At 39.7% G+C, this 26,241-nt stretch overlaps 1 protein-coding gene across 1 annotated transcript in view; it reads right to left on the bottom strand.

Annotated features, from left to right (window-relative positions):
* Positions 1 to 26,241, bottom strand: part of IMMP2L (inner mitochondrial membrane peptidase subunit 2) — an 858,080-nt gene that overhangs the window by 250,452 nt on the left and 581,387 nt on the right. Inside the window, exon 4 of the mRNA XM_065423633.1 lies at positions 7,948 to 8,013. Within this exon, the coding sequence (XP_065279705.1) occupies positions 7,948 to 8,013 (66 nt within the window). The remainder of the gene's footprint in view (positions 1 to 7,947; positions 8,014 to 26,241) is intronic.

The following is a 26,241-nucleotide window of genomic DNA, read 5'->3' as shown; positions in this document are numbered from 1 at the left end:
GCAATTGAAGGGAAAATCCAGCCCTGAGTATGCAGATACCCAGCATGTAAAATTTCAGCACATATGGCTTATAATAGGAGGTGTCAAGCAACCTTAATAGGTGGTACTACCATCTGCCTCTCCCACCCCATAATTAGTGCTAGAGATACAATCTCTAAGAGACGCAGTCACTTCTCATACAACCACCCAAAGCTTCTCTTATTTGCACTTAGTTTGAAGATAGATAGATAAAGGGAGAAGCAACAGCAAGAAACACTTGAAAAATGCATTGATCTCAGGTTGAAATATTCATGATTCTGAAACTTGACCTCTAATAATCTAATGATAACCCTGGACACAAGTTTGTTTGTTTTTAATATAGCATTCCTGGGGTGGGGGTGGGGGCAGAGGGTCCATTTCCAGTCTATCACTAGAGCTAAATATCAAACTATGGTCTAAGACAAGTAGACTCATAACATCAGATTATGGCAATGGCCATAAAAAAGCAGTACAGTAGGTTATTAAATAGCCATCGTTTTAAGTTTTACTAGTAAAAACCCAATTTTGGTACAGTTTTTCTTCTCATAAAACTTCATTATTTCTGGGACTGTACATAGCATGACTCAACCATCTGTGATAGATTATTATAGATTTTTGTATCTTCAATAGCACATGTAAGATAAATTGGTTTTAAAATGTTTAATTTCTAGTGATTCAATGTGTTTTCTAATACCAGCACTTATTTTTAATAAATTAGATAATATCGACTTTTTGTAACGTAGCCCCTCTCTTGGAAGAATTATCATTTAAATAGTCTACAGTGGTATTTTTTTTTTTTAATGATTTCCTTCCTACAGAGTGAATTCATGGAAGACAAATAAAGTCTCGTCTACGGGATGTGTGCTGTGTGAGATTTTCACACTGTCCAGCAATGCTATTAGTGTTGACCTATAACATCTCTCTAGGGCTGAAAGGTGATTTTCTGCCTGTTCTTTGAAATCTCCCAACGAAGAATTGCTGCTAACTGCTGAAAGTCAAATTGTCTGTGACGGGCTGGTGATGTGGACTACAGTATGCTGGGAATTTAAAAGACACCACCTAACTCACTTCATTGGGACTGCCAGCTAGACTGGAACCAAGGTCTCAGAAGTGAAATGCCAGGATTTTTTATTCACTGAGTTCGCAGTATTTTCAGTCCCTAACAGCAGGTTTTAAAGAATGAAAAAATGTGTAGTCTATTATTTTTGACTACAAAATGGAAAATCTACAAAACAAAGTCCCAGTGGTCCCAGTGCTGGTCTTTCCTCTGTTGTGGTCTGCCAAAATTACAACTGAACCCTGTATATTTTAAAGAGTGTGAATTTATTATTTTATATTTACTCTTTGCTTTTACACATGAAGAAAGCAAAACTAGCCTTTTTATGTAGCAGAGGTCATAACAAATTAATATAAAAAAAACTGTAAAGAAACCTTTTCTATAGAAGTAATGGCTTTGTCTAAATATTACTTTCATTGTCTGCAGTACTCAAGACAAGACATAATAAAAAGCTAGCTACACTTGTTTTGGTTAATGGCATGAAATACACAGCATTTATGACAACATATTCTGAAAGATAGGTCAACATACTTTTGTATAATCTATTCAGAACAAGCTAGATACAAATACGTTGCTGTTCCATGACAGTTATTTTAAAGGCTGATAGCTTTTTAGATAATATCATATTTAAAAGAAGCAGGATGCTGTATTTCTTTACACTGGTAACATAATCCAGTATTTATGTCAATTTGTATTACCGTATGTTGTATTTGTTGTATCTGATAACAGTGTGATTTAAGACCTCAGCTAAGCATTTTTCATCATTTCTGTTGTGTGTGTAACATTTCTCACAGCATTATTCTGAGTTTGCTATTTCCCTTTCCCATGTTAACACTAAAACGACATTAAATCTTGCACTCCCCATTATTACAATATGCAGCAGTGATACCCTTCATTAAGGGTAAGTTGGGATTAGAGCAGTGCATATAATTGATTTTTTTCAATTTGCAGGCAATCGGGAAAAATTGTATTGAATTTTTTTTTTTGGTGAATTTAAAAAAAACATTTTGTGTTGAACAAAATATTTCAATTCACCCAAACTAAATGTTTTGTTTCAATTCTGAGCTTTTAAATCATTAAAAAAAATTTAAAAGTCAAATTGAAGAAAACTTTAAAACAAAGTTATTTTGAATCAAATTCTTGAAATTTTTTGTTTTTAAAAAGTGTAAACAAAAGTTTAGATTTTTTCAATAGCTATTTTTAAGGGTCCTTTTCAACTGAAACAATTCAGTGAATTCAACATGAATTCACAAAATGTTTTGGTTGACCTGAATCTACATTTTTCTCCAAAAAATGTTCTGGTAGAAAAATTTTGCTCACCTCTAATTGGGACCGCTATTTGTTCAGTTCCAGAGATTATTACACGATGGGAAATTTAGGCAGGGGGTCTGATACTTATAAAAAGAGGAAAAAAGCTGGGCGGGACTTAACAGTAGCTGTTCTTCCTTGAAAATCACTCTGCACCTTCACATTCGTGGGATATGGCGGCTTTGTTGTCAAGCTGCGGAACGGCTTTGAAAAGTCGTGTCTGCTGGGGAGTGCACAAGGGTGAAATAATTGCCTTACTCTCTGTGAGAAAGTCCACCTCCCAACCATCTCAGTTCCTTCTCTGAAATCACAGGGTCCTGGGAAGGTGAGTGAGTAGCGTGAACAGTTACTGGTAAATAACCTCTTTCTTCTTACAGGGCCTTCCCACTTGTGGGAAATTGATTAAAGTGAACTTCCAATCGTGATTATGTCTGCTAGAAGGGTGCATGAGCTTAGTACTTCAAGGTAACTCTATTCTGTCTGTGGTCCAAAAGGACAAGTCACCATCTCAGCTTCATGCCTACTGTGGTCTTAGATTTCCACCTATCTCAATGCAGAGCTCTCACTCTCACCAAAGGAAGCATGTCATCAATACCCTAGATGCAAATAAAGTGCTCTGTTTTTCCACAGAATAGACCAAGTCCTTTAGAAAATCTAACAGGTTATTCAGAGCATATGAGGAGAGATTCCCATTACCAAACAGACTTTCATACTGGATTAGGAGATGTATAGAACATTGTTACATCTTAGCTAGGAAACCAGTACTTCCTGGTTTAAAATCCATGCCGTGAGAGCCACTGCAACATCAGTGTCCTGCCTTAGGCATGTTCCCTTGGTGAAAGTGTCCAAAGTAGCAGCGTGGAATTCAGTGCACACTTTCACCAGGCATTACTCTTTGGACTTAGCATCATGCTCAGTTTGGGAGAGCGGTGCTACAGTCCATATTTTGCTAAGAACTCCTTGCCCATCATCCACCTGGTGAAGCACTGATTGCTAATCTCCCACTAGTTCCAATCCCTGACAAAGCCTCTCTTATCACTGCCATTACTGAAATAACAAACCAATTGATTCAGTCATCCAACACCAATTTTTTTCTGACACTTCCTACAATACAAACCATTTAATTCTGTCTCCCAACATTATTTCTGCCCTCACCAATAAGCAATTGATGCAGACAAGATCCCCACACCATGCAGTTCCTCACTACAACTGATACTGGCCACATGCAGAACCAGACACACACTCACACATACCTGTTACAAAACTGCTCACGTTTGACAGACTGCACACACACTACAGACCCTCCTCATACCCAAAGCTCCACATAAATCCACACACACGCCCTCACACAGACTTCCAGCCACAATCAATATACAAGTATCAGAGGGGTAGCCGTGTTAGTCTGAATCTGTAAAAAGCAACAGAGGGTCCTGTGGCACCTTTGAGACTAACAGAAGTATTGGGAGCATAAGCTTTCGTGGGTAAGAACCTCACTTCTTCAGATGCAAGACCCACGAAAGCTTATGCTCCCAATACTTCTGTTAGTCTCAAAGGTGCCACAGGACCCTCTGTTAATCAATATACACACTCACACAAGCCTCCTCAACTGATATTACAACACCACACACAATTAATACAAACACAGCCTCCTCCCCCACATCCCACAATTGACTTACCGCCCAAAGACCCCTCAACAATTGATATACCACACACAGGTCTCCTCACAACTGATATGTACATGCACCCTAAGGCCTGGGGGATCTCCACCCCTCAGGCTGAGTGAGGAGTGGAGAAGGCAGGAGCTGCCATTCTGTAGCATACTCTTTGCTGGCACAACTCCAGTGCTGTGATTTCAAGAAGAAAAGGAGAGGGAGCACTGGGTAGTTCCATGTGTTGAGGGAACAACTGTCCTTCAGCACATGGATCAGCACTGATTAATCAGTGAAGTGACAGGAGTGGGAAACAATGAAAGTGCCAGTGTGGCATCTGGGCACAAACCATCTGTTTCCAAGCCCTGGAATTAGGAGTGGAGCAGCTTGCACACTAGACCTCTAGGACAATAACAAGTTTTGTCCCTACCAAAAGAGTGTATGACCAATTAATTTTCAAAAGCAAGTTTTCTAAGCAACTGTGGACAGCACCTCTACCATACCTCCTATAAACTACTTTAAAAGATGGTTCAAAGTACAGGTAAATCTGAAGAGCAGCAAAATTCTTCCTAGGTACAGTAGGGGTAATTTTTCTGTTACCTGAAGTGCTTGAGACTTCCAAACATTTTCATTGCAATTATTCAACGAACTAAGCAGAGGATGAATTTAGTTCTCATGAATATATTTTGTGCATATTCCAATTTATGTTTAGTTTAACTCATAATATCATTTCATGCTGGCCAGATAATTTGATACAACATATTAATGAATATATAAACATAGTATATTGGGTTGATACAATACTAACTTTATTTTGCTTCTGAAAAATACTTGTCTTCAAATTCATCAACTGGAAAGGAAAATGTCTGATTGTGTTTTTGTCACATATCTTAGGTTACCAAATTTGCTGAGAATTGCTGTTGGTTTACCTGTTTTAGTCACATATCTCCTTTTAATACCATAACAGAAAATAATCAATAAAAGAACTCAAATTTTAGGGGGAAAATTGTCACTTATATAAACCTGTATTTATATTCTGTATGTATTTCTAGTCTCAACAGTTAAAGGGAAAATGTTGTAAATTTTTCAAAGTTCTGTTCCAATGGTACAAAATGTGTATAGGTAAGTTATAAAATGTAAGTATTTTTCTGAGGATGGTTCTAACCAGAAATTAACCAAAATAGTTCAAGAACCATTCAATATTGGAAGGCACTTGAGGTTTGTATATATTTATCATCATGGGAATTGGATGACTAATTTCCTTAGATGTTTTTGAAACTCTCTCCTCCCCCGCCCCCCCCAAATGTACTCTAGAACCCCATTGTAAAATGTTAATATTATAAAATAATAAGTAGGATCATTTGGAATTGATTTATTTTCCTATCCATTTTCAACTACATTCCTATGGAAATGAATGAGGGACCACTAAACTGGTTGTTAATCTTTCCCTTTTAGCTTCAACACTTAGGCAAATATATTGCCAAATGGCACAGAAAGAAGCCATTGTGTGAAGACAGATTTCTATAGAAGATGTCACTCAGTGCTGCTGTTTCACATAGCCTTCCAAGTATTATAGGTTTTGGGCATGTAAGCAAACGTTCAGATTTGGGAAGACATATTATGTTGTTGTTAATTTTGTAACTTTTTGTTATGCAAGGTTTGAGTATAGGCAATGGTCCCCCGGAGAGTGAGCTATATGAGCAGCATCAGGCTTTGCTGTCTACCTTGGTCTCAAAGTAGAATCAATTCTTGAAGCAAGTTGTTCCCTGGGAACTGGACATTGGTTTTGGGCTGACAGTCTAGATTTCTCCTCCAATGAGAAGCCAGTTTGCAAGTCCTCATGCATCTGTGAATGCTTTGCATAGGGGCAAAGCTGGTGCCAGAAGGAGTAACAACATTGTACATGCTAATCAAGAAGACAGAGGTACGAATACTTAGATTTGTGTCAATAACTGCATCTATACAAAGGGGTGTTGGGCTTCAGCCCTTTGGAAATTTACCCTTTATTATCTATTATATATTTAGAAGACCAGTACACTGAGCTAACTGTAGCAATAATAAAAATAACTATCAGTGTACTTAAGGGTCTCTCTGAAATTCTAAATATATTGAACAAAGTTCTCTGCTGGCATTAACTTCACTGAAGTTAATGGAATTAATGCCAGCACAGAATTTGTCCGGTTGCAAATGCATACATTTACCATACCCATAGATCTGTTGCGAGTCATTGCGGCCCTTGTGACAAAGTGGGTGCGTCAATGGCCAAGTGGGCTTAAGGTTCAAATAAATAAGAACATACGAACGGCCATACTGGGTCAGACCAAAAGTCCATCTAGCCCAGTATCCTGTCTTCTGACAGTAGCCAATGCCAAGTGCTTCAGAGGGAATGAACAGAACAGGCAATCATCAAGTGAACCATCCCCTCTTGCCCATTTCCAGCTTCTGGCAATCAGAGGCTAGGGACACCATCCCTGTCCATCCTGGCCAATAGCCACTTGATGGACCTATCTTCAAGAATTAATTTAATTCTTTTTTAAACCGTGATATAGTCTTTGCCTTCACAACATCTTCTAGCAAAGAGTTTCATAGGTTGACTGTGTGTTGTGTGAAGAAATACTTCCTTTTGTTTGTTTTAAACCTGCTGCCTATTAATTTCATTTGGTGACTTCTAGTTCTTGTGTTATGAGAAGGAGTAAGCAACACTTCCCTATTTACTTTCTCCATTTAGGTCTATGAAATCATGACCGGTCTGAAATCAAACCTGTTGATAGCCAGTCTCCTCCAGAGCCATATTAAACAATAGGCCCACCAGATTTAAGAATAAGTAACAGGATTTTGTGAGTGCCTTTGTTGTTTTATTTTTTAAATTTTTGCTTGGTTTGGTTTTTGTTGGGGGGGGGGAGTGGAAAGACAGGTGAGTGTGTTGAATGGGCAACAACAGCAGTAAGAGATACAGGTGAAGAGGAAACAGAAGAACAGCTGATTAACCAGCATGCACTTAGCAGTTTCAGCTGTGCTGGCCACTCTAGAGGTAGAACTCCAAATGCCAATTGCAGCACACAGTAGAAGAGTGACCTTTTGGCTGGGGTAGGGGAGCCATACAGCCAGGTAAGGAGAGCCAACTCTATGCAAAAGAAGTGCTTGTAACGGACTGAGAACACTACAGCCTTTGATCTCTGAGCAAAGCAGGGACAATACTGACTTCCTCTGCAAAGCACTTGGAGAACTACTGATGAAAAGTGTTACATAAGAGCAGAGCATTATCATTATTGAGGGTTTAAAAATGTGTGGGAAATGCACACACTTTTAGGCATCATCTCATAAGCTTGATCTTTAATTTTTCTTAGTCCTAGAAAGGCCTAGTTCCCAGGACACCCAAAACCTAGAAACAGAGCTCTATTCTTATATAAACCCTCCTGATACAGTGTTTTCTTCTCCTGATTCTTCTATGAGCTCTTCAGAGCTCAATTCTTCTATAAACCCTCCTGATACAGTGTTTTGCTGTAAGAGTGCTGTATATTCCCCCAAAAACCTTGCAATGAGGATAGATACCTGTGTGAACTATTATATTCAGTGTGTGAACTTTATACCTGCCAACTACTGTATAAATATTATCAGACCTACCAGAAAGACTGTGCTCATGTATAAAAATTCCTTTGCAATTGCCTGGCATAAATTTGCAATGGGGGAATCAAATACTGTAGACGGTGAGCCGGATTTGCACCTGCATAATCTTCATAAGGTTACCTTTGTGTAACATTTCTTATCTCATTAAAAAAGATTGACACTGACATCCCTGTTAAGAATATATAGCAAAAAAATATTAGAAAGTTGCCATCTAAGATACTCATTCAAAATTTACTGAAAAGCCACAGTGTTCCTATAAGAAGTCAGATTAAGGCTCAAAATACTTACTTGACAATGTCTCCTTCAAGAGCAATCACTCGTTTAATGATCTTCTGTTCAGGGTTTTTAGGAGACCTGGGAAAGGGATAAGGTTACACAGTCAGTAATGTGCCTGTTGTTTTAAGAAAATGAAAAGAAATTCAACAAAGAAATAGGCACTATTAAAGTCATTATGGGATTCCATGTTCTCCCTGATATGGCATCAATCATGACGTTCCAGCTAACGTGAAGCCACAGCTACCATTCTTATTTCAAACTATCATGAAAAACTGGGGCTAAAATATCAGCTGAATGCAAAGTCTAAGATAATCAACACTCTTTTTATAGCAGAAGAAATGGGGAAGACACTTGACACTGATGAAATTAGAATGTCCCATTATTGATGATGTGGGAACCTTTGCAAATAAATTCATACATTTAAACCTGAATTTTCCATCAAACTTTAATAGTATAGTGTATTTAAATATTCATGTCATTCATTCATTTTGAAAAAACTCAAAATGAGATTAATATTTATCATACTAATTGAGGCAAATCTTGCATAGGCAAACAAAGAAGGAGTTTAGAAAAACAGGTAGAATTTTCTAAAAGTTTCAGCTTTATACAAAGTGTCCTAATGTACCAAGTGTTAGCTGAAAATTTTTTCTCATACAACACTATGTTGAGTGTGATACAGTTGCACACTTAAGCATTCAATAATCAGATAAGCCTGCATCTACAACCTGAATTCTACACCCTTCTGCATATACATTAAGATATACAATCATACTACTACTTAAATATGCAGTATAATATTAAAAACATTTCTATAACCTCACATGTGCGCATCATGTATCTTTTTGTGATATACTCAGACTTCCCCAGTTTTTGACTTGGAAATACTTAACTGCACAAACAATATTATTTTTCCATGTTCTCTTAATATAGGTTTTCATTTGTTTGCTTTAAAGAAAGGCCATCAGGTAGCCCATGCTTTTGATTTTCTCCTGGCACTGACTGAGATTCTGTACTTTAGACTCCTAGCTTAGCCAGCTTGTTAGAAATGTCATTACAGAGCTTTGCATCACAGTTCCTGCTCCTGACATCCCCTAGGCCCTGCTAGCCTCACTCCAGAAATCCACCAGTGTCTTGGTGTCAGCCTCTGGCCAGCTGGCAGCATGCTGCAATTATGTCTTCTTCTTAGGGCACATTCTTCAAAGGCAAAGCTAAGATGAGTTTGGATGGGAAACTCACCAGAGATGAGCTCAGTCACATATACTGGATGCCACATGAAACTAGGGGGACAGAACACTAAGGAGGCTTATTTGCAGTGGTAGATGACTTACGATTAAGGTTACATCTCTACCCCGATATAATGCGACCCGATATAACACGAATTCAGATATAACGCGGTAAAGCAGTGCTCCGGGGAGGCAGGGCTGCACACTCCGGCAGATCAAAGCAAGTTCGATATAATGCGGTTTCACCTATAACACAGTAAGATTTTTTGGCTCCCGAGGACAGCATTATATCGAGGTAGAGGTGTATTTTTATGTCACGGAGGTCATGGAAGTCACGGAATCTGTGACTTTCGGAGACCTCCGTGACATTCTCTGCTTCAGCCCCAGGGGCTGCAGGACTCTGGAACTGTCAGCCAGCTGGGCCCTGTAGGGTTCCAGTGACAGGTGATAGCAGCGACAAGCAACAGGGGCCCCTTGCAAGGTTCTAGCAACAGGTGACAGACTCCTGAGGGGGCCCTCCTCAGGGTTCCAGCAATGAGCGACAGCCTTGGGTGGAGAGGTGGGGAGGGGGGCACCTCGGGTGAGTGGCTGGGGGTGTCCCATTTTCTCTTTGGGAAATATGTTCACCCTGCAGCTCCCAGCCACCGTGGGTGGAGGGGGGGCCCCCTGCAGCTTCCAGCTGCCACGGGCAAAGGGGGAACCCCACAGCTCCCAGCCATCATGGTGGCAGGGGAAACTATTGAGTCGCAGCAGCAAAAGTCACAGACAGATCACGGCTTCTGTGAATTTTTGTTTATTGCCCGAACATGTCGTGACTTTTACTAAAAATAACCATGACAAAATCTTAGCCTTACTTATGGTTAGGAAACAGGCAAGAAAGGGCTTGGATGATTATGGGAGACACTGGAGAACTGGTGCCCCAAGACTGTTGTGTTACAGTACTTATCTGCAACCCTACAAACCCAACAGGTCAAATTAGGTCTGCCCTATACCCTTGGTCGTGCTAACTCATGTTACTACTACCTCCATACACATGATGGAATTTTGTTTGGAGGCAGGGATCAAGTTAACAGGAACAATAATACTATACTTCATATAGTGAAGACAAGCCCAAGGAAGGAAATATCAGCTTAGGGACTGATGCAGATTCAAATCCACAGTCCCAGTCTGCATAAGAGAGACCAAATTGCTGAGGGGCCCAGTCCAGAGTCTCAGAAAGAAAGGGATCAAAGCAGAGAGACATCTGCGCAGCACAGATAAAGAATTTATAATCCCTATGTGGGAAGGATTCCTATGATCAAAGGATGTTTCTTCCAGAGCAATATGTGGCCATGGCAGTTCGAACCCGGTGAGGCCATAATTTCAAATGTGATAATTTAGTCATTATTAGTCATTTACTGTATTAAGTCATTTAATGTGACTCTTCTTTGAAGTACCCTTCCTTCAAGCTAACTCAACTTATCTCTTAAATTTATCTCTACCATTCTGAGAATAGAGATGGTTTTACTGACCCCTTTGCATGTCATTCTTGGGAGGAACCCACCAAGTTTTAGATGCCCATGTGGTTCTAGTAGTGGGTGCACCAACAGTACTTGTCACTGCTACCATCACTAGCATATCTCTATGTGCCACGGCTCACTTGGGATCAGGCCTAAGAGAAGAGCTCTTACTTTTATCCATTAGAGTTACTGTAAATTAAAGCAGTTCAGTAAAATTTCACAGGTAATTTATTTCATCTCTTATTCATTTAGGCTAAGTATGAACTTGTACTCCTGTAAAGTGTATTTTAACCAATGGGAAATAGTAATACATAATGTATATGCTAAAGTGTGTGTTTGCTAAAGACTGAATAAAAACAGCCATCAAATTTTAAGTCTGCCCTTTCAAAATTCTATCTCACACATTACTTTTAAAGGTTCTTTTGAATTCCCCTCACAAGCATTTCTGTTTGATTAGCATGTACATTTTGTAATGTAATTACTGACCTCTGTGTTAATTTGCACCCACTCAGCAATAATTGTAATGACCTTGAATAAACATCATTCTAAATCAGAGGTCAGAACATTCATTCTCAAAGTGGTCACTTTTCTGCCAGTAAGGACACATTAAAAAAACTGATTCATCAAAGAGGCTTTCAAGAAACCCTTATACATCACTATTATAAATCATGAATGTTTTGTAACATCTTAAACTAGAAAAGATATAGTAATATAAAATAAGTATTATATTCATATTTTGATTAGAATTCATTTAAATGGCAAAAACAAATGTAAGACAAATGAGAACTGGACTTAACAGGATGCAAAAAATATAGTTACTGCTAAACAAGGGATTTTCAGTTGGCTAAAGATAAAATATAATAGACCATAGATGAGAGAGAATATTCTAAGGTCACAGTTTTCCACTGAGGTTAGTGTAATTGCAAAGGTTCACCTGAAAGTTGCTCAATGAAGGATAGGAACCTTAACTGGCTATGGAAGACATATAAAGAGAAAATATGTAGGCAATTTCTGGTTTCAGAATCTTTCTTATTGAATGTTACTGAATATTTTAGCCAGTCTCTGGCTTCAGATCTGGTCAAAAAGTGAGAAAAAACATTGTTTACAAATAATTATTTAGTGCAAAAGTTTTGTAATTATTATTCACTCTTCTCTCTCTAGCTGTGAGATAGGCAACTCCTTCACACGTTTATTTAAATATATTCTGTTCAGCATGCCTGTGACCAACACCCTCCACCAACTCTCATCTCCTACTTGGTCCTTCAGTCTCTCCCTTTGTGTTCACCCACCACACCCTAATGGCAACACCACTCTCTGGGAAGGACAGCTTCATACAGACCCCGTACAGAGACTGACCAAGGGGAATAGGTTCCAGAAACTCTTTACCCTTTGGCACCTCTCCTTACAAGTTACAGAGTTTTCTTCCCTTTACGAATATCTGTGTGAAGTTGTCCATACAACAGTAATCTTAAAATGGGATTTATTAAAAAATGGATAAATGGATTAACAACAAAAGAAACTGTTTGCTTAACATAGCTAGATTTGCACTTCTCCTAAGTTACAGTAGACAAAGCCTTTTCAACTTAATTACAGAGAAAAAGGAAAGATCTTACATGTCTAAAGAGCAAGTCCCTGCTCTGACATCCTTGTGAGAGTCAGGCCCTGATACTGTTTTCAGAGAGAGAGATGAGCAAGTCCCTCGCTCACTCAACTGCCTTCTCATGCTCCCCTAATTCAGTGCCACAGCCTCCACTATCGAAACCAGTTTTCTCCAGTTACCTATATCCAAACCCAATGGTGTGTACACTGTTTTCTTTAGTAAATGGTGTACTGAAGAGATAAAGAACAATAATGAGGACTAGTAGCTGTCTCTCAAAGTCTTAACATTCAAATTCAGAGATTGCATTTCACAGACCAAGCTGAATGTCTCTGCTCCAGCCAGATTCAATAGTGTCCTTTCAAAAAGACAGATTGGCATTTTCCTCAACACACACACACACACACACACACACACACTCATTTCCCCTTGTTATGAAGTTGAGTGCCTATCAAACTGTACAGGAATATTACAAAAACATTTAAAGCAGAAGCAGTAGTAGGAAGCATATCAATGACCCATTAGAAAAACAAACCTCCTGAAAACCATTTTAACCTAGACCCAATTCCATTCCATCTCCCAATTCCTCTCCTGATGAAAACTGTAGGAAAATAGGTAAGCCATGCAGTGGACCCCAAAAGTCACCAAATCTGAGAATAACTTGCTGCTAACCAAATCCTCTTTAAATGAGGTACACCTCTACCTCGATATAACGCTGTCCTCGGGAGCCAAAAAATCTTACCGCGTTATAGGTGAAACCGCGTTATATCGAACTTGCTTTGATCCGCCGGAGTGCGCAGCCCCGCCCCCGCAGAGCACTGCTTTACCGCATTATATCCAAATTCGTGTTATATCAGGTCGCGTTATATCGGAGTAGAAGTGTACTCTGTCAGGACCACAATTCAGGGGCACAGGTCAAGACCAGGGATTCAAGAACATGGTCTAAGTCTAGAGGATCATAATTAGAAGGAAAAGTTCATTCCAGTATTCCACTGTAGGATCAGGTCAGAGTTGAGGTTGAAGAGCCATATTGGGTCAGAGCCACATGAGCCAGCCTAAGTAGGATTATTGGAACAAAAGCAGTGCAAAAAGTCAGGAGTGGAGCGGGGACTAAGAACAGAGCTAGGTATCAGGAGCAGGACTGGGGTCAGGAACCAGGAGCATAGCAAGGTATCTGCTCCCATGAGCCTTCTGAGAGGTCTGCCTCCTTTTCCACTACCTACCCACACCTGTCACTCACTAAAACACCCACAGAGATCCATAAATCCATTCACAAGATCAGTTCAGCAGCACTCTCACTCATTTCACCTTCACACATTGACACACCCTCCATCTGTCCCTCCATATACTCCCACCACACACCCACTATTCCATATGACACACACCACCAATTGCCGTACCGCTACTGTTTCTCTCTCAAGGCACTCTTATCACCTCTGCTTAGAAGTCCCTCACTTGCTGGGAAGCTCCTGCTTTCAGGGCCATTTCCCCTTGGTATGGGGTGTCTCACTTAACCTTTTGGCTCGGGAGCACTCAACATCATTGGCTCTGGAAGGGAAATGGGATATTTCTCCTCTTATCTCCTGGATGAGAGTGGATATTCTCAACACAGGGGAAGAAAAAGAGTGTCTTCTCCCCTTTCCTCCTTAATGGGGATATATCTCAGTCAGGTCACTCCAATGGAGGTCTTTATAAAAGCATAAGAACATATGAAAGGCCATACTGGGTCAGATCAAAGGTCCATCTAGCCCAGTAGCCTGTCTTCTGACAGTGGCCAATGCCAGGTACCCCAGAAGGAATGAACAAAACAGGTAATCATCATGTGATCCATTCCCTGTCGCCCATTCCCAGCTTCTGGCAAACAGAGGCTAGGGACACCATCCCTGTCCATCCTGGCTAATAGCCATTGATGGACCTATCCTCCATGAACTTATCTAGTTCTTTTTTTCACCCTGTTATAGCCGTGGCCTTCACAATGTCCTCTGGCAAGGTTGACTGTGCATTGTGTGAAAAAATACTTCCTTTTGTTTGTTTTAAATCTGTTGCCTATAGTTTCATTCGGTGACCCCTAGTTCTTGTGTTATGAGAAGGAGTAAATAACCCTTCCTTATTTACTTTCTCCACACAAGTCATGATTTTATAAACCTCTATCATATCCCCCCTTAGTCATCTCTTTTCCAAGCTGAAAAGTCCCAGTCTTATTAATCTCTCCTCATGTGGCAGCCGTTCCATACCCCAATCATTTTTGTTGACCTTTTCTGAACCTTTTCCAATTCCAGTATACACCTCTACCCCGATATAACGTGACCCGATATAACACGAATTCGGATATAATGCGGTAAAGCAGCGCTCCGGGGGGGGGGCGCAGAACTGCGCGCTCCAGCGGATCAAAGCAAGTTCGATATAAAGCAGTTTCCCCTATAACGCGGTACGATTTTTTGGCTCCCGAGGACAGCGTTATATCGGGATAGAGGTGTATCTTATTTGAGATGGAGCAACCAGATCTGCACACAGTATTCAAGATGTGGGCATACCATGGATTTATAGAAGCAATCTGATATTTTCTGTCTTATTAACTATCTCTTTCTTAATGATTCCCAACATTCTGTTCGCTTTTTTGACTGCCGCTGCACATTGAGTGGATGTTTTCAGAGAACTATCCACAATGACTCTAAGATCTCTTTCTTGTGTGGTAACAGTTAATTTAGACCCCATCATTTTATATGTACAATTGGGATTATGTTTTCCAATGTGCATTACTTTGCATTTATCAACATAGAATTTCATCTGCCATTTTGTTGCCCAGTCACCAGGTTTTGAGAGATACTTTTGTAGCTCTTCGCAGTCTGCCTGGGACTTAATTATCTTGAGTAGTTTTGTATCATCTGCAAATTTTGCCTCCTCACTGTTTACCCCTTTTTCCAGATGATTTATGAATATGTTGAATAGGACTGGGCCCAGTACAGACCACTATTTAACCACTATTTACCTCTCTCCATTCTGAAAACTGATCATTTATTCCTACCGTTTGTTTCCTATCTGTTACCAGTTACCAATCCATAAGAGGACCTTCCCTGTTATCACATGACAGCTTACTTTGCTTAAGATCCTTTGGTGAAGAACCTTGTTCAAAGGCTTTCTGAAAATCTAAGTACACTATATTCACTGGATCCCCCCTTGCCCATATGCTTGTTGACCCCCCCTCAAAGAATTCTAGTAGATTGGTGAGGCATGATTTCCCTTACAGACTCTTCTCCAACAAATTATGTTCATCAATGTGTCTGACAATTTTGTTCTTCACTATCGTTTCAACCAGTTTGCCTGGTACTGAAGTCAGGCTTACCGGCCTGTAATTGCTGGGATGACCTCTTGAGCCCTTTTTAAAAACTGGCATCACATTAGCTATCTTCCAGTCATTTAGTACAGAAGCTGATTTAAATGATAGGTTACAGACTAGTTAGTAGTTCTTCAATTTCACATTTGAGTTCCTTCAGAACTCTTGGGTGAACACCATCTGGTCCTGGTGACTTATTACTGTTTAGTTTATCAATTTGTTCCAAAACCTCCTTTAATGACACCTTATGGTCACTATTACCAAGCGGTCCAGCTATATTCACCTCTTGGACCAGATCTTGTGCTCCACTTGGGACTAAATCAAGAATTGCCTCTCCTCTTGAGGGTTCCAGGAGTAACTGCTCCAAGAAGCAGTCATTTAAGGTGTCAAGAAACTTTATCTCTGCATCCCATCCTGAGGTGACATGTACCCAGTCAATATGGAGATAGTTGAAATCCCCCATTATTATTGTGGTTTTTTTATTTTTATAGCCTCTCTAATCTCCCTGAGCATTTCACAGTCACTATCACCATCCTGGTCAGGTGGTCGGTACTATATCCTTACTGCTAGATTCTTATTATTAGAGCATGGAATTACTTTCCATAGAGATTCTATGGTACAGTTTGGGTCATTTGAAATTTTTACTTCCTTTGATTCTACGCTTTCTTTCACATATAGTGCCACTTCCCCTCCAGCACAACCTGTTCTGTCCTTCCGATATATTTTGTACCCTGGTATTACTATGTCCCATTGATTATCCCCATTCCACCAAGTTTCTATAATGCCTATTATATCAATATCCTCATTTAATACGAGGCACTCTAGTTCACCCATCTTATTATTTAGACTTCTATCATTCTTATATAAGCACTTTAAAACTTTGTCACTTTTTAGCTGTCTGCCATTACATTATGTAATTGAATGGGACTTTTTTTCATTTGACTGTTTCTCATCAGATCCTACCTGTATTTTATCATCCTCCATCCTTCCTCCTTACTAGGACATAGGAAGGGATGTCTCTGTCCAAACCACATGCTCCTCTGCACCTCTTGGCTTCCCCCCAGCCCTTAGTTTAAAAACTACTGTATGACTTTTTTAATTTTAAGTGCCAGCAATCTGGTTCCATTTTGGTTTAGGTGGAGCCCATCCTTCCTGTATAGGCTCCCCCTTTCCCAAAAGTTCCCCCAGATCCTAATAAATCTAAACCCATCCTCCTTACACCGTCTACTCCATGCATTGAGACCCTGCAGTTCTGCCTGTCTAACTGGCCCTGCGTGTGGAACTGGAAGCATTTCAGAGAATGCTACCACAGAGGACCTGGACTTCAATCTCTTACCTAGCAGTCTAAATTTGACTTCCAGGGCCTCTCTCTTATCCTTCCCTATGTCACTGGTACCTACATGTACCACGACCACCGGCTCCTCCCCAGCACTATACATAAGTCTATCTAGATGTCTCGAGAGATCCGCAACCTTCGCACCAGGCAGGCAAGTTACCACACGGTTCTCCTGGTCATCGCAAACCCAGCTATCTGTGTTTCTAATAATCAACATGGCCATTACTAGTACCTGTCTCTTCCTAATAACTGGAGTTCCCTCCCCACCCGGAGACGTATCCTCAGTGCGAGAGGATATCACAATATCATCTGGAAGGAGGATCCCAACTATGGGATCTTTTCCCTCTGCTCCAATTGGATGTTCTCCTTCCCTGAGACTTTCATCCTCCCCAACAGCACAGAGGCTGTCAGATCAGGGGTGGGACCATTCTACTGTGTCCTGGAAAGTCTCATCCATCTACCTCTCTGTCTCCCTTAGCTCCTCCAGTTCAGCCACTCTGGTCTCCAAAGCCCGTACATGGTCTCTGAGGGCCAGGAGCTCCTTGCACCGAATGCACACATAGGCCACCTGCCCATAAGGCAGGTAGTCATACACGCTGCATTGGGTGCAATAAACTGGGTAGCCCCCACTCGTTGCTGGACTTCTGCCTGCATTATCTTTTAACTCCTGAAGCTCATTCCTTTGCTGTTCTTTTGTTTTTATCAGGGGGTGTTTGTGGCTTTAAGTTTAAAGAAGTTTAAGGAATGTTAAGTGTATCTAGCCCCCTCACATTCCCCCTGTAAACTCCCTCGAAAAACTCCCCTATTAGCCGCTCCTGTTTGCTAGCTATTATCTTCCCTTACACCCCATGCTGGGACTCTCTTGAAGGAAAGAGGAAGGAAGTTCAGAGCAACAGCTGCGGAAGAATCCTCCCCAACCTACTACACCCATTTCAGAGCATGAGGAGCAAGCTAAGGAGCAGTAGTGCTTTATGTTCCCAGGCAGACAACCTCATCCTGCAGACAAGCTGAGAGGGGGTGAGTATGGGGAATGTGTTAGAGAAGCTATCTACAGGATGAGAATTGTAGAGGAGAAGGAAGAGACAGAAGAGGAGCTGAGCAGCTGCAGAACCCAGCTAGAATGTCTGCTCTCAGGCTGCAGGGTTCCTGAAGGCTCTAGGCCTTTGCTTATACTGTAGCAGGGGGTTGGGTTGGCAATTGCCTCATCCTCCCATCTAGACTATTTACACTGAATTCACTTAGCACAATTTCAAACAATGGATCTCATACATTCATTTACAATTATCATTAAACTTCCATGGCATTTTTGCTTATATTATTTCAGATTCTACTCTTCCCTTCATTCTTTGATTCATCTTAGTAACTTCTTCCCAATAGTTGTCTATAGTTGTATAAGAACATGGAACTAATGTTGCGACAAGCTTCTCCATAGACAGTGCTTATTACGGTCTATCCCAAGGTCCCAGCAGACTAAATGAAGGAAGGCAGTTGTTTAATTTTTCACTCTCTAAAGGAATATAGGAACACATATCTCCAAAACCATGCGAGATCATAGCCTGCTGAGTGTGCAGCCTTTTATAAGAATAAAAAGTAACCCACAGATCCTGGATAACGGTCATATAGAATGTTTAATGCTCAAAGGCAGTGGACAAGCCAAAAGCAATTATGTTTTTCAACATACATTAGTACTGTATCTGCTACTAAAAGAATAAAGAAATTAGTCATGAATGCCAGCAGAGCCCATTTAAATTACTGGTGCATCATAAACTACTTCAAAGAGCACCCAGGGTTTATAGGTGCATGTATGGAACAAAGAGAGGATAGTTTTACACTATTAACCCACCATCAAGAATCATGTAATGCAATTTAAATAGAACTAGACTGCATTTCATGATAACCAGTACTTGTTTAATATGTTACATTACCCTGGTAAGCTTTTTATTTGCGGGGATTATGCTTTCTTTTGATTGGTGATGTCAACTGATCATATATAGAATAGGTCCTAGAAGAGATATTTAAACTTCATGTTGAGAGGTACCTGAAGATCACAGATGCTGTGTGTCTGCATGTGTGATCTTCATATATCTTATATACTCTGAGAATGTTTAAACAGCACGGTTTATTTTCAGATTATACCAGATGGGATTTATGCCAGCCAGTGACTTAACTGACTATTATTTACACAAAGAAAATCAAAACAGACAGAACAGTTACATTAAAACCATCTTTCATAAAAGGACACTATGCTTTTAAGAATACTTTGAGCTTGATTTACCCCACTGTTCCTCTCCCAAGAAGTTTCCACTGCATCTTTAAATTCTAGTGGTGATGCCATAGGAGAGTGACCATTCTAATAGCATCATTGTACATTTATTGCCTATGGCCTGCCTGGTAATAAATCTATTATGATATTTGCTATGAGCCATGTGGTGCATGGAATACCTATTTAAGAGCTAAAAGAACTGCTACAGAATTGGACCCTATGTTATACTATGTATTTTCTAATATGTTCTTTTGAGAAATACCCCATTTGGTGTTGTCCTCTTTTCCTGGCCATCATTATAGGAAAAACACCTATTTTCTGAAGAAAATGTAACTTGTATCATGGTAAAAACTTGGATGTGAAATGAATAATCGTGTTACATGACGCAGATTTTAAAAAGTTGGGGAGCTAGGCAAAAGAGTGATTAATGCAACAAATTTTCTTACGTATCTATCTATCCCTGTGAAACAGGAAATGCCAAGAGAACCTAGTTCAAATCCTAGTGTCCTCATTAGTGGACACCACAAAAACAGTAAACAGTAGTTCCAGATCTGTTCATGGGAAGTGTGTGATCACATCACAAAGCTATCATCAGATCATCATTAGTTCCCATCTCGTTGGCACTCTCAGCAGAGGGGTCAAGAATTGAAAGATCATGTAAATGCACTGACTTCACACCCTTAAAAGTGATTTCTACAGCTCAGGACTGAGGCAGTGCCCATGCTACACCTGTTCTCTAGAATGACTAAAGTGAATCCATCCACTTCGCATTAGCACTAAATTCACAGTTAGAAAATTAACCTTAAAAAAACTAAAATACATCACACATCTTGCTCCCCCCCCCCCCCCCTCTCGTCGGCCCTGTTTAGCCGGTCCGCCCTTGCTGGGGGGCCTGAAAAAAATTTTTCACCGGGGCCCGAACCCGCTCTCGGCGGCCCTGGAGCAGGGGGAAGAGAGCATTTGCCTCAATTTCTGGCTTAACCAGTGCACCTTGTCTCTCACCCTTTCATAAGTGTGACATATATGCAAATTTTCCTAATAAAAAGTCTGCCAAGTAACCATCCATAATATTGGCAATATGAACAGAAAGTAAGAGTAACTCAAAACATTCTTCAATTGGTCTTGGATTCCTTGTAGGCTAAGCTTGAAGAAGCAGACTTCAGTTGTAATGAAAGCTGATTAAATGAACCATATGCTGAATATCCACTATTTTTCATCCATCTTGGAAACTTAGTCTCATTACACTTTAAGGCTGGAGTTGTGCCAGTTGGTTGAGTGTAAACTTCAGCAATGCTTGATTAGCACTGTATCTCCAGTGGAAAATATGTTTGCAGTAATCTAATTAATACTAGGAAAACTATATTTGTAATGGCATACAGTAATTATTGATTTTAATTCCATGACTCAATGTTCTGTTAGCATTTCATATTCAAACCTCTCTCTTGAAAAGCAAAATCTTGCAATAATGCTAGATCGCAAGCTAGCCCTCTGGGACAGGTACTGGGTATTTTGTTTTGTTTTTTTAATGTTTGTACAGCAACTAGAACAATGGGTCCCTATGACTGGAGATTCTAAGTGCTACTGTAATACAAATCATAATAAATAATAACCATCCAAATTAATTGCCTGTACAAAGCTCCACTGTAGGAGTCATGTGCCAAGCCAAATAGCCATGAAATCTTTTAAAGCAGCAATTGGCAGTTAAGAGGTGCATACAATTCCTCAAGACCTACAGACTTTTGATGTACATGCACTCTAACAGTCCCTTAGTTCCCCTCTCCTTCCAGAAGTCCTGTTTAGACTTGGGGATTGAAACAGAGTGGGAGGGAGGAGGTCAATATCTCTCTTTGGACATAATTAATTCAGAAAACAAGAATTGCTATTGATAAATAATCCCTTTTTCTCCTCCTTTGTGACAAATAGCACCCCCTCGGTAGGATACTAACTACAAGTGACTTCCTTGGTGAAATGGGATGAGGAATCAGCCCTGGTGTTTTTTAATATCTGCCAGGTGCAATGCAGAAAGGATCACTCTGCTCCAAATACTGTGAAGCGTTGACTGCTGAAGCTTCCAAAGAACATGAACAATTAAAGATTCTAAATATGTTCCCTAACCTAGACTGTAGAATTTTTATTTGGAAAATTTGCATATATAGGCCATGCTCATGAAAGTGTGAGAGATGAAGAGCACAGGTTAAGGCATCCATGTCTATCCTTATCTGAGGAATGGGCTCAGAGAAAGGCATCCCCTTCAGGACATTTTCTGGCAGTGTCCACCACCATAAAGAGTCTTTGTACTGCTGTGGGGAAATACTAACATGTACAATCTGTATGCAGATTTACCTGCATTAGCAAAGGTTGATCTATAGTCTTGTAAAGCAAGCAACAAAGGTGCTGGGCAACATTAGGCCTAATACTTGCAAATTAAATCTCATTGGGACTTCTAGTCTGAATTTTTCTAGGTCCAGTGCCTGGATGAGATCTCAGAACCCAATCTGGGGTCGGTAAACTAGGGCCCTTGTTTAATCAAGGATGCCTCCAGAAAGGTTAGAAAAACCTGAGAGCTGGACCAATGTGTATATTTTTGTTTATTATCAGACCAAGCAATTTGAAGAGGGAGCGAGTATCCTGCCGGGGTGAGCTACTCCCCCTTAAGAATGAATTCTTTTGAACCAGTCATCCAGATACAGATTATGGATTTTGATTTTACAACTGCCAAATACTTGGTTAATACCCCAAAACCATCAGGATACTGTCTTGAACTTGCCAATAATGAACCTGAAGTATTTCCTGTGCTTTTGCCTTAATGAGACATGGAAATAAGCTTTTCAAAAGAGGAAGGCCCAAAACCAGTCCTGAAGGTTGAGAATGCAGAATAAGCTCCACAGGAAAAACCCTGTGAAGTTTGATTTTGTTCAATTAGTGGAGGTCCAGAATAGAATGCAAGCAACTATTCATTTTGGGCATAAAAGCCTTTCTCTGAGGTAAACTCTACCACTGTCTATATGACTCCCATTTTCAACAGAGCCAAGACCTTTTCTTGCAAAGAGGAAGGATGGTCCAGGAGTTAGGGTGTAATTCCCTGCTCCATTACACACTGCCTACATGATCTTGGGCAAGTCACTAATCTCTGTGCCTGAATTTCCCATTTGTAATATGAGCTGTTGGGAGAATAAATACACTAAAGATTGTGAGGAGCTCAAATACTGCAGTAATGGGGCCACGTAAGTACCTTAGACAGATAGATGCAGCAGTTTCCTGCGAGAGGGATTTCTGAAACTGAAGAGAGTGCCTCAATATGATTATTCCCAAGTCTCAGCAGTCTGAAGGAATGGTTTGCCATGTGTTAACAAATCTGGGACAAATGGTTCCCAAAGTGTGGAATAGAAAAGGAAGAATGAGAGGATCTGGGTACTCTACGACTGATTCAGATATCTTTGGCATATCCTTGACTTGTTACATAGATGCAGTCTCACCAGTAGCTGAGATGGCACAGATGGAAGATTTTTGTCACCTCTGACTGGTGGTGGAAGGTCTTTCCAGATTATTTGTGTCTCTACCAGTAGCCAACTCCACAAAAGGAGTGCAGCAACTATCTTGTATGGAAACAAAATGGGTATTTTCTATCATGAATCGAGCAAAGCCATCTTGGTATTTCCCCCCCCCCTTTTTTTTTAAAGTGGACCTAGCAATCAAAATTGTGTATCCTATATGTAGTTCTGAAAATCTGAAAGGCAAAGTCAAACACAGGCTCAATTGAAGATGAGCTCTCATTTTCAGATTTCAGCCAACTGGCTCAAGTGCAGTAGTAAGAAAAACAAAAAAAGAAAATTGAAGGCTCTAATTAAAATGCTTCAGTGCAATAAAATTAATGGGTAGACTGCAAAACAATGTGACTAGTCAATCTGAAAACCTGGAAGTACTATATTAACTTGCAAATATAACTACTCTTCTGAATTAAAATCTCATTTTAATTAGTTCCCAGCCCTCCAGTCTAATCACTCTGAAATTAAATGACTCAGCTGTTTAGAATGCAAACTAAGTAACTGCTGTGGTTATGTGTACTTGACCTCCTCCCTGTTAACAAAGAGACTCAATTAATTATTTGCTGTTTTACCCTTGCCATTTCACCTCACTTCCACCTTTTCCTAAAGAGTTGAAACATTTCATCACCTCTACCTTTGCTTTGGAGAGTGCACTTAGAATTACTTATCTGCTGAATTCTAAGCCAAACTAATATTAAGCAAGCTAATCGGAGACCAGGGCATCTGGACTTCTTATGCTTGTTATGCTAAAGTAAACTATTGACTGACTGTCACATTATCCCGTTGCTTAGGCTTTTATGTGTGAACTAAACTAGTTTTAATATAGCTCCCAAAACACTTTATGCTATAACATAAACACAGTGACTTCGTTCTGTTACAAAAGGTTGCAGAGTACACAATCAAAGCCTCTGGAAAGGAACAGTAATAAAATACTCATGGAAAGTTTCTAAGTTGTAATATGAGTTTTCTATGTAATAATTGTAAGCTAGCTATACTTATTTTTAAAGTATTTTATACACTGAAAATGTACATTTCTGTGTTTTCATGCTTCTAGAGCATGGGTTCAGCTAGGATTCAAAGTGTCCCGCTTCCTATAGAAAGGTGTGACCTAAACTATCCATAGTGGTTTAGTACAACCACCATGAATAGTTTCCAAACATCCGTTCTTTTCGACAAGGTTTCAAGAAGGTTCTCTGTCTAAACATCCCCACAAATTATTGAACAAATAATTGGTAGCAAATCTGTGTATATGATAGATTTTTCAGAAATGTCTAAGTGATTTAGGAGCCTAAGTCCGATTTTCAAAAAGGAGTTGAGCACTAATGAGTCTATGCGGCCTGGCAGTCTGGACTATGGGGGTGTGAACTGCAGTGTGCACTAATATGTTGCATTGTAATTCCCCTGTATAGTTCACATTAACTTAGCCCTGTTAAAGAGTACTACATTAAGGCAAACTATCTTTTAGTTTACACCCACAGCATCCAGAGAGGGGACTTACTCCAAGTGTAACTATCCCTAGGCGAGAGAATCCAAGGAAGACAACAACAAGCAAATAGAATTGCAATGGTGGAGTAAAGGAAAGACTAATATAAATGTGTGCTACTTGGTAAAATGAAGACTATAGGTCTGATCTTCTGAGGTATTCAGCATTCTAATCTTACTTCCACAGAAGAGAGGGGTCCTGCACCGCTCACAGGGTATTGCACTGAGCAGAATGCAGGATCAGACCCTGAAGAGGGACATGGAAGCCTTCTTTAAGTATTTGAAAAGGATACGCGCTAAGGAGCAAGATACATTTTACAATGGTGTAATTGGGTAACAAGCACAGTTTTGTAATCGCAAACTCCACTAGCTCATGGAATAGCCTCCCATGAAAGTGGGAGCCCCATTGTCCAAGACATATAAAACTAAACTGGACAAAATACTGAAGGCAAAATCCTCACCTCATTGAAGTCAATGACAAAACTCCTATTGACTTCCATGGGGCTAGGGTTTTAACCCGAAAGCATACTGTAGTGAATACTACTACATTGGCTGGGAGATGGAAAAGATAACCAGCTGCTCCTTTGCAACTCTCATTACTAGAATTCCAGGATGTCACACAAAATAAGATGCTCAGACTGCCAGAAAAAATAAAAAATAAATTGTTTTAAGAGTAGTGGCATTATGTCAATGTAAATCCACTGAAAAACTCATTAAGAACAGCTCTTTTGAGGTCAATAGGAGTTTTACCCTTGTTATGATGATTCTTATAAAAATAGTTTGGTGTACACAATAGATGCTTTTTCAGTGTTTATGTCTTAGGAAAATGAAAGCCAATTATTTTCCAGCTATCAAAAGGTAAAGACAAAAGTAATGGCAAATTGTATTTCTTAAAGTCAGCCTTTTTATTGCTATAGAAGAACAATCACGTATGAAGCCATCATAAAGAGCTATATATTTGGTTTATATGCAAAACACAAATAAACAAAACCGAAACCTGGTATTTCTGAAGTTGTATAATGTTCTATTCACTTAAACCTTGTACACAACGCTAAGGAGTTATAACAGTTCTAAAAGGAGCTGGAGATAATGGTACCATATTTATAGCTTTGACAACATGATATTGTAATAATAAAATAGAAAATGTAAATCCCCGCAAAGTGGCCAAACATTTTTAAAACAGTAATTGTGAAAGTTACTATACATTTATATCAATGGGCAAACTACCATGTGCAAAGCTTTGAAATATTCTAATAAGCAATACATAGACGGGGTGGAGATATTTAGTATTTAGCTGCCAGCATCTAAAAGCTGTTTCAATAAAAAGAAGCTAACCTAATTTTTTTTCTGTAAACAGCTTTTAGTCTAACTAGCAGCATTTGGGGAAAAGTATAAAATGAGCTTTGGCTGTCCATCCTGCAGATCAAGTGAGTCTGAACTAACCACATATTGGCTACTGTGAATGACATGACTCTAATAGTATGGACTATGACCTGTGTATGATTGCCCAGCAAAGAACACCAATGAGAAATACAGTAAGAAGTACTTTTTGATATGGTATTTTTAGCCAGAAACTGACCTTCTGTGTCAGAAGGTCATGCAGCCTTTGGCTCTATTTGATACTAATTGCAATATTCTTCACTTGTTTTGTGTCCAGAACTCTCACTGACATCAGTGGGAGCTCTGTATAAAAACTGCCCTAAAAGACTTTGGTCATTTGAGCAGATCCAAACAGATCTTTGAAGATTCTATAGAAATATCAGGATATCTTGTGCTGTTCTCTCTAGGTGCTTTATAGGACTCATATGTAAGCAAAAAATATTTTAGCCTACCTTCTCACATCTAGATAACTAGATTATTTTTCCCTACAAAAAACAGAAAAGAAGCTCAAGGAAACAGAAATACAGCAACTAATGGTACTAACAAGAAAAATAGATAAAATTACAGATACTTTTTCTCGGTTAATTAAATATAAATATTTGTGAGTGGATATTGCAGTCTGCCTGGTAGCACCCTCTGTTGCAGAG

The sequence above is a fragment of the Emys orbicularis genome, chromosome 1, assembly GCF_028017835.1.
Source record: "Emys orbicularis isolate rEmyOrb1 chromosome 1, rEmyOrb1.hap1, whole genome shotgun sequence".
Classification (NCBI taxonomy): Eukaryota; Metazoa; Chordata; order Testudines; family Emydidae; genus Emys; species Emys orbicularis.
Note: the sequence above shows the minus strand (reverse complement) of the source record. Positions and strands in the feature narration are given on the sequence as shown.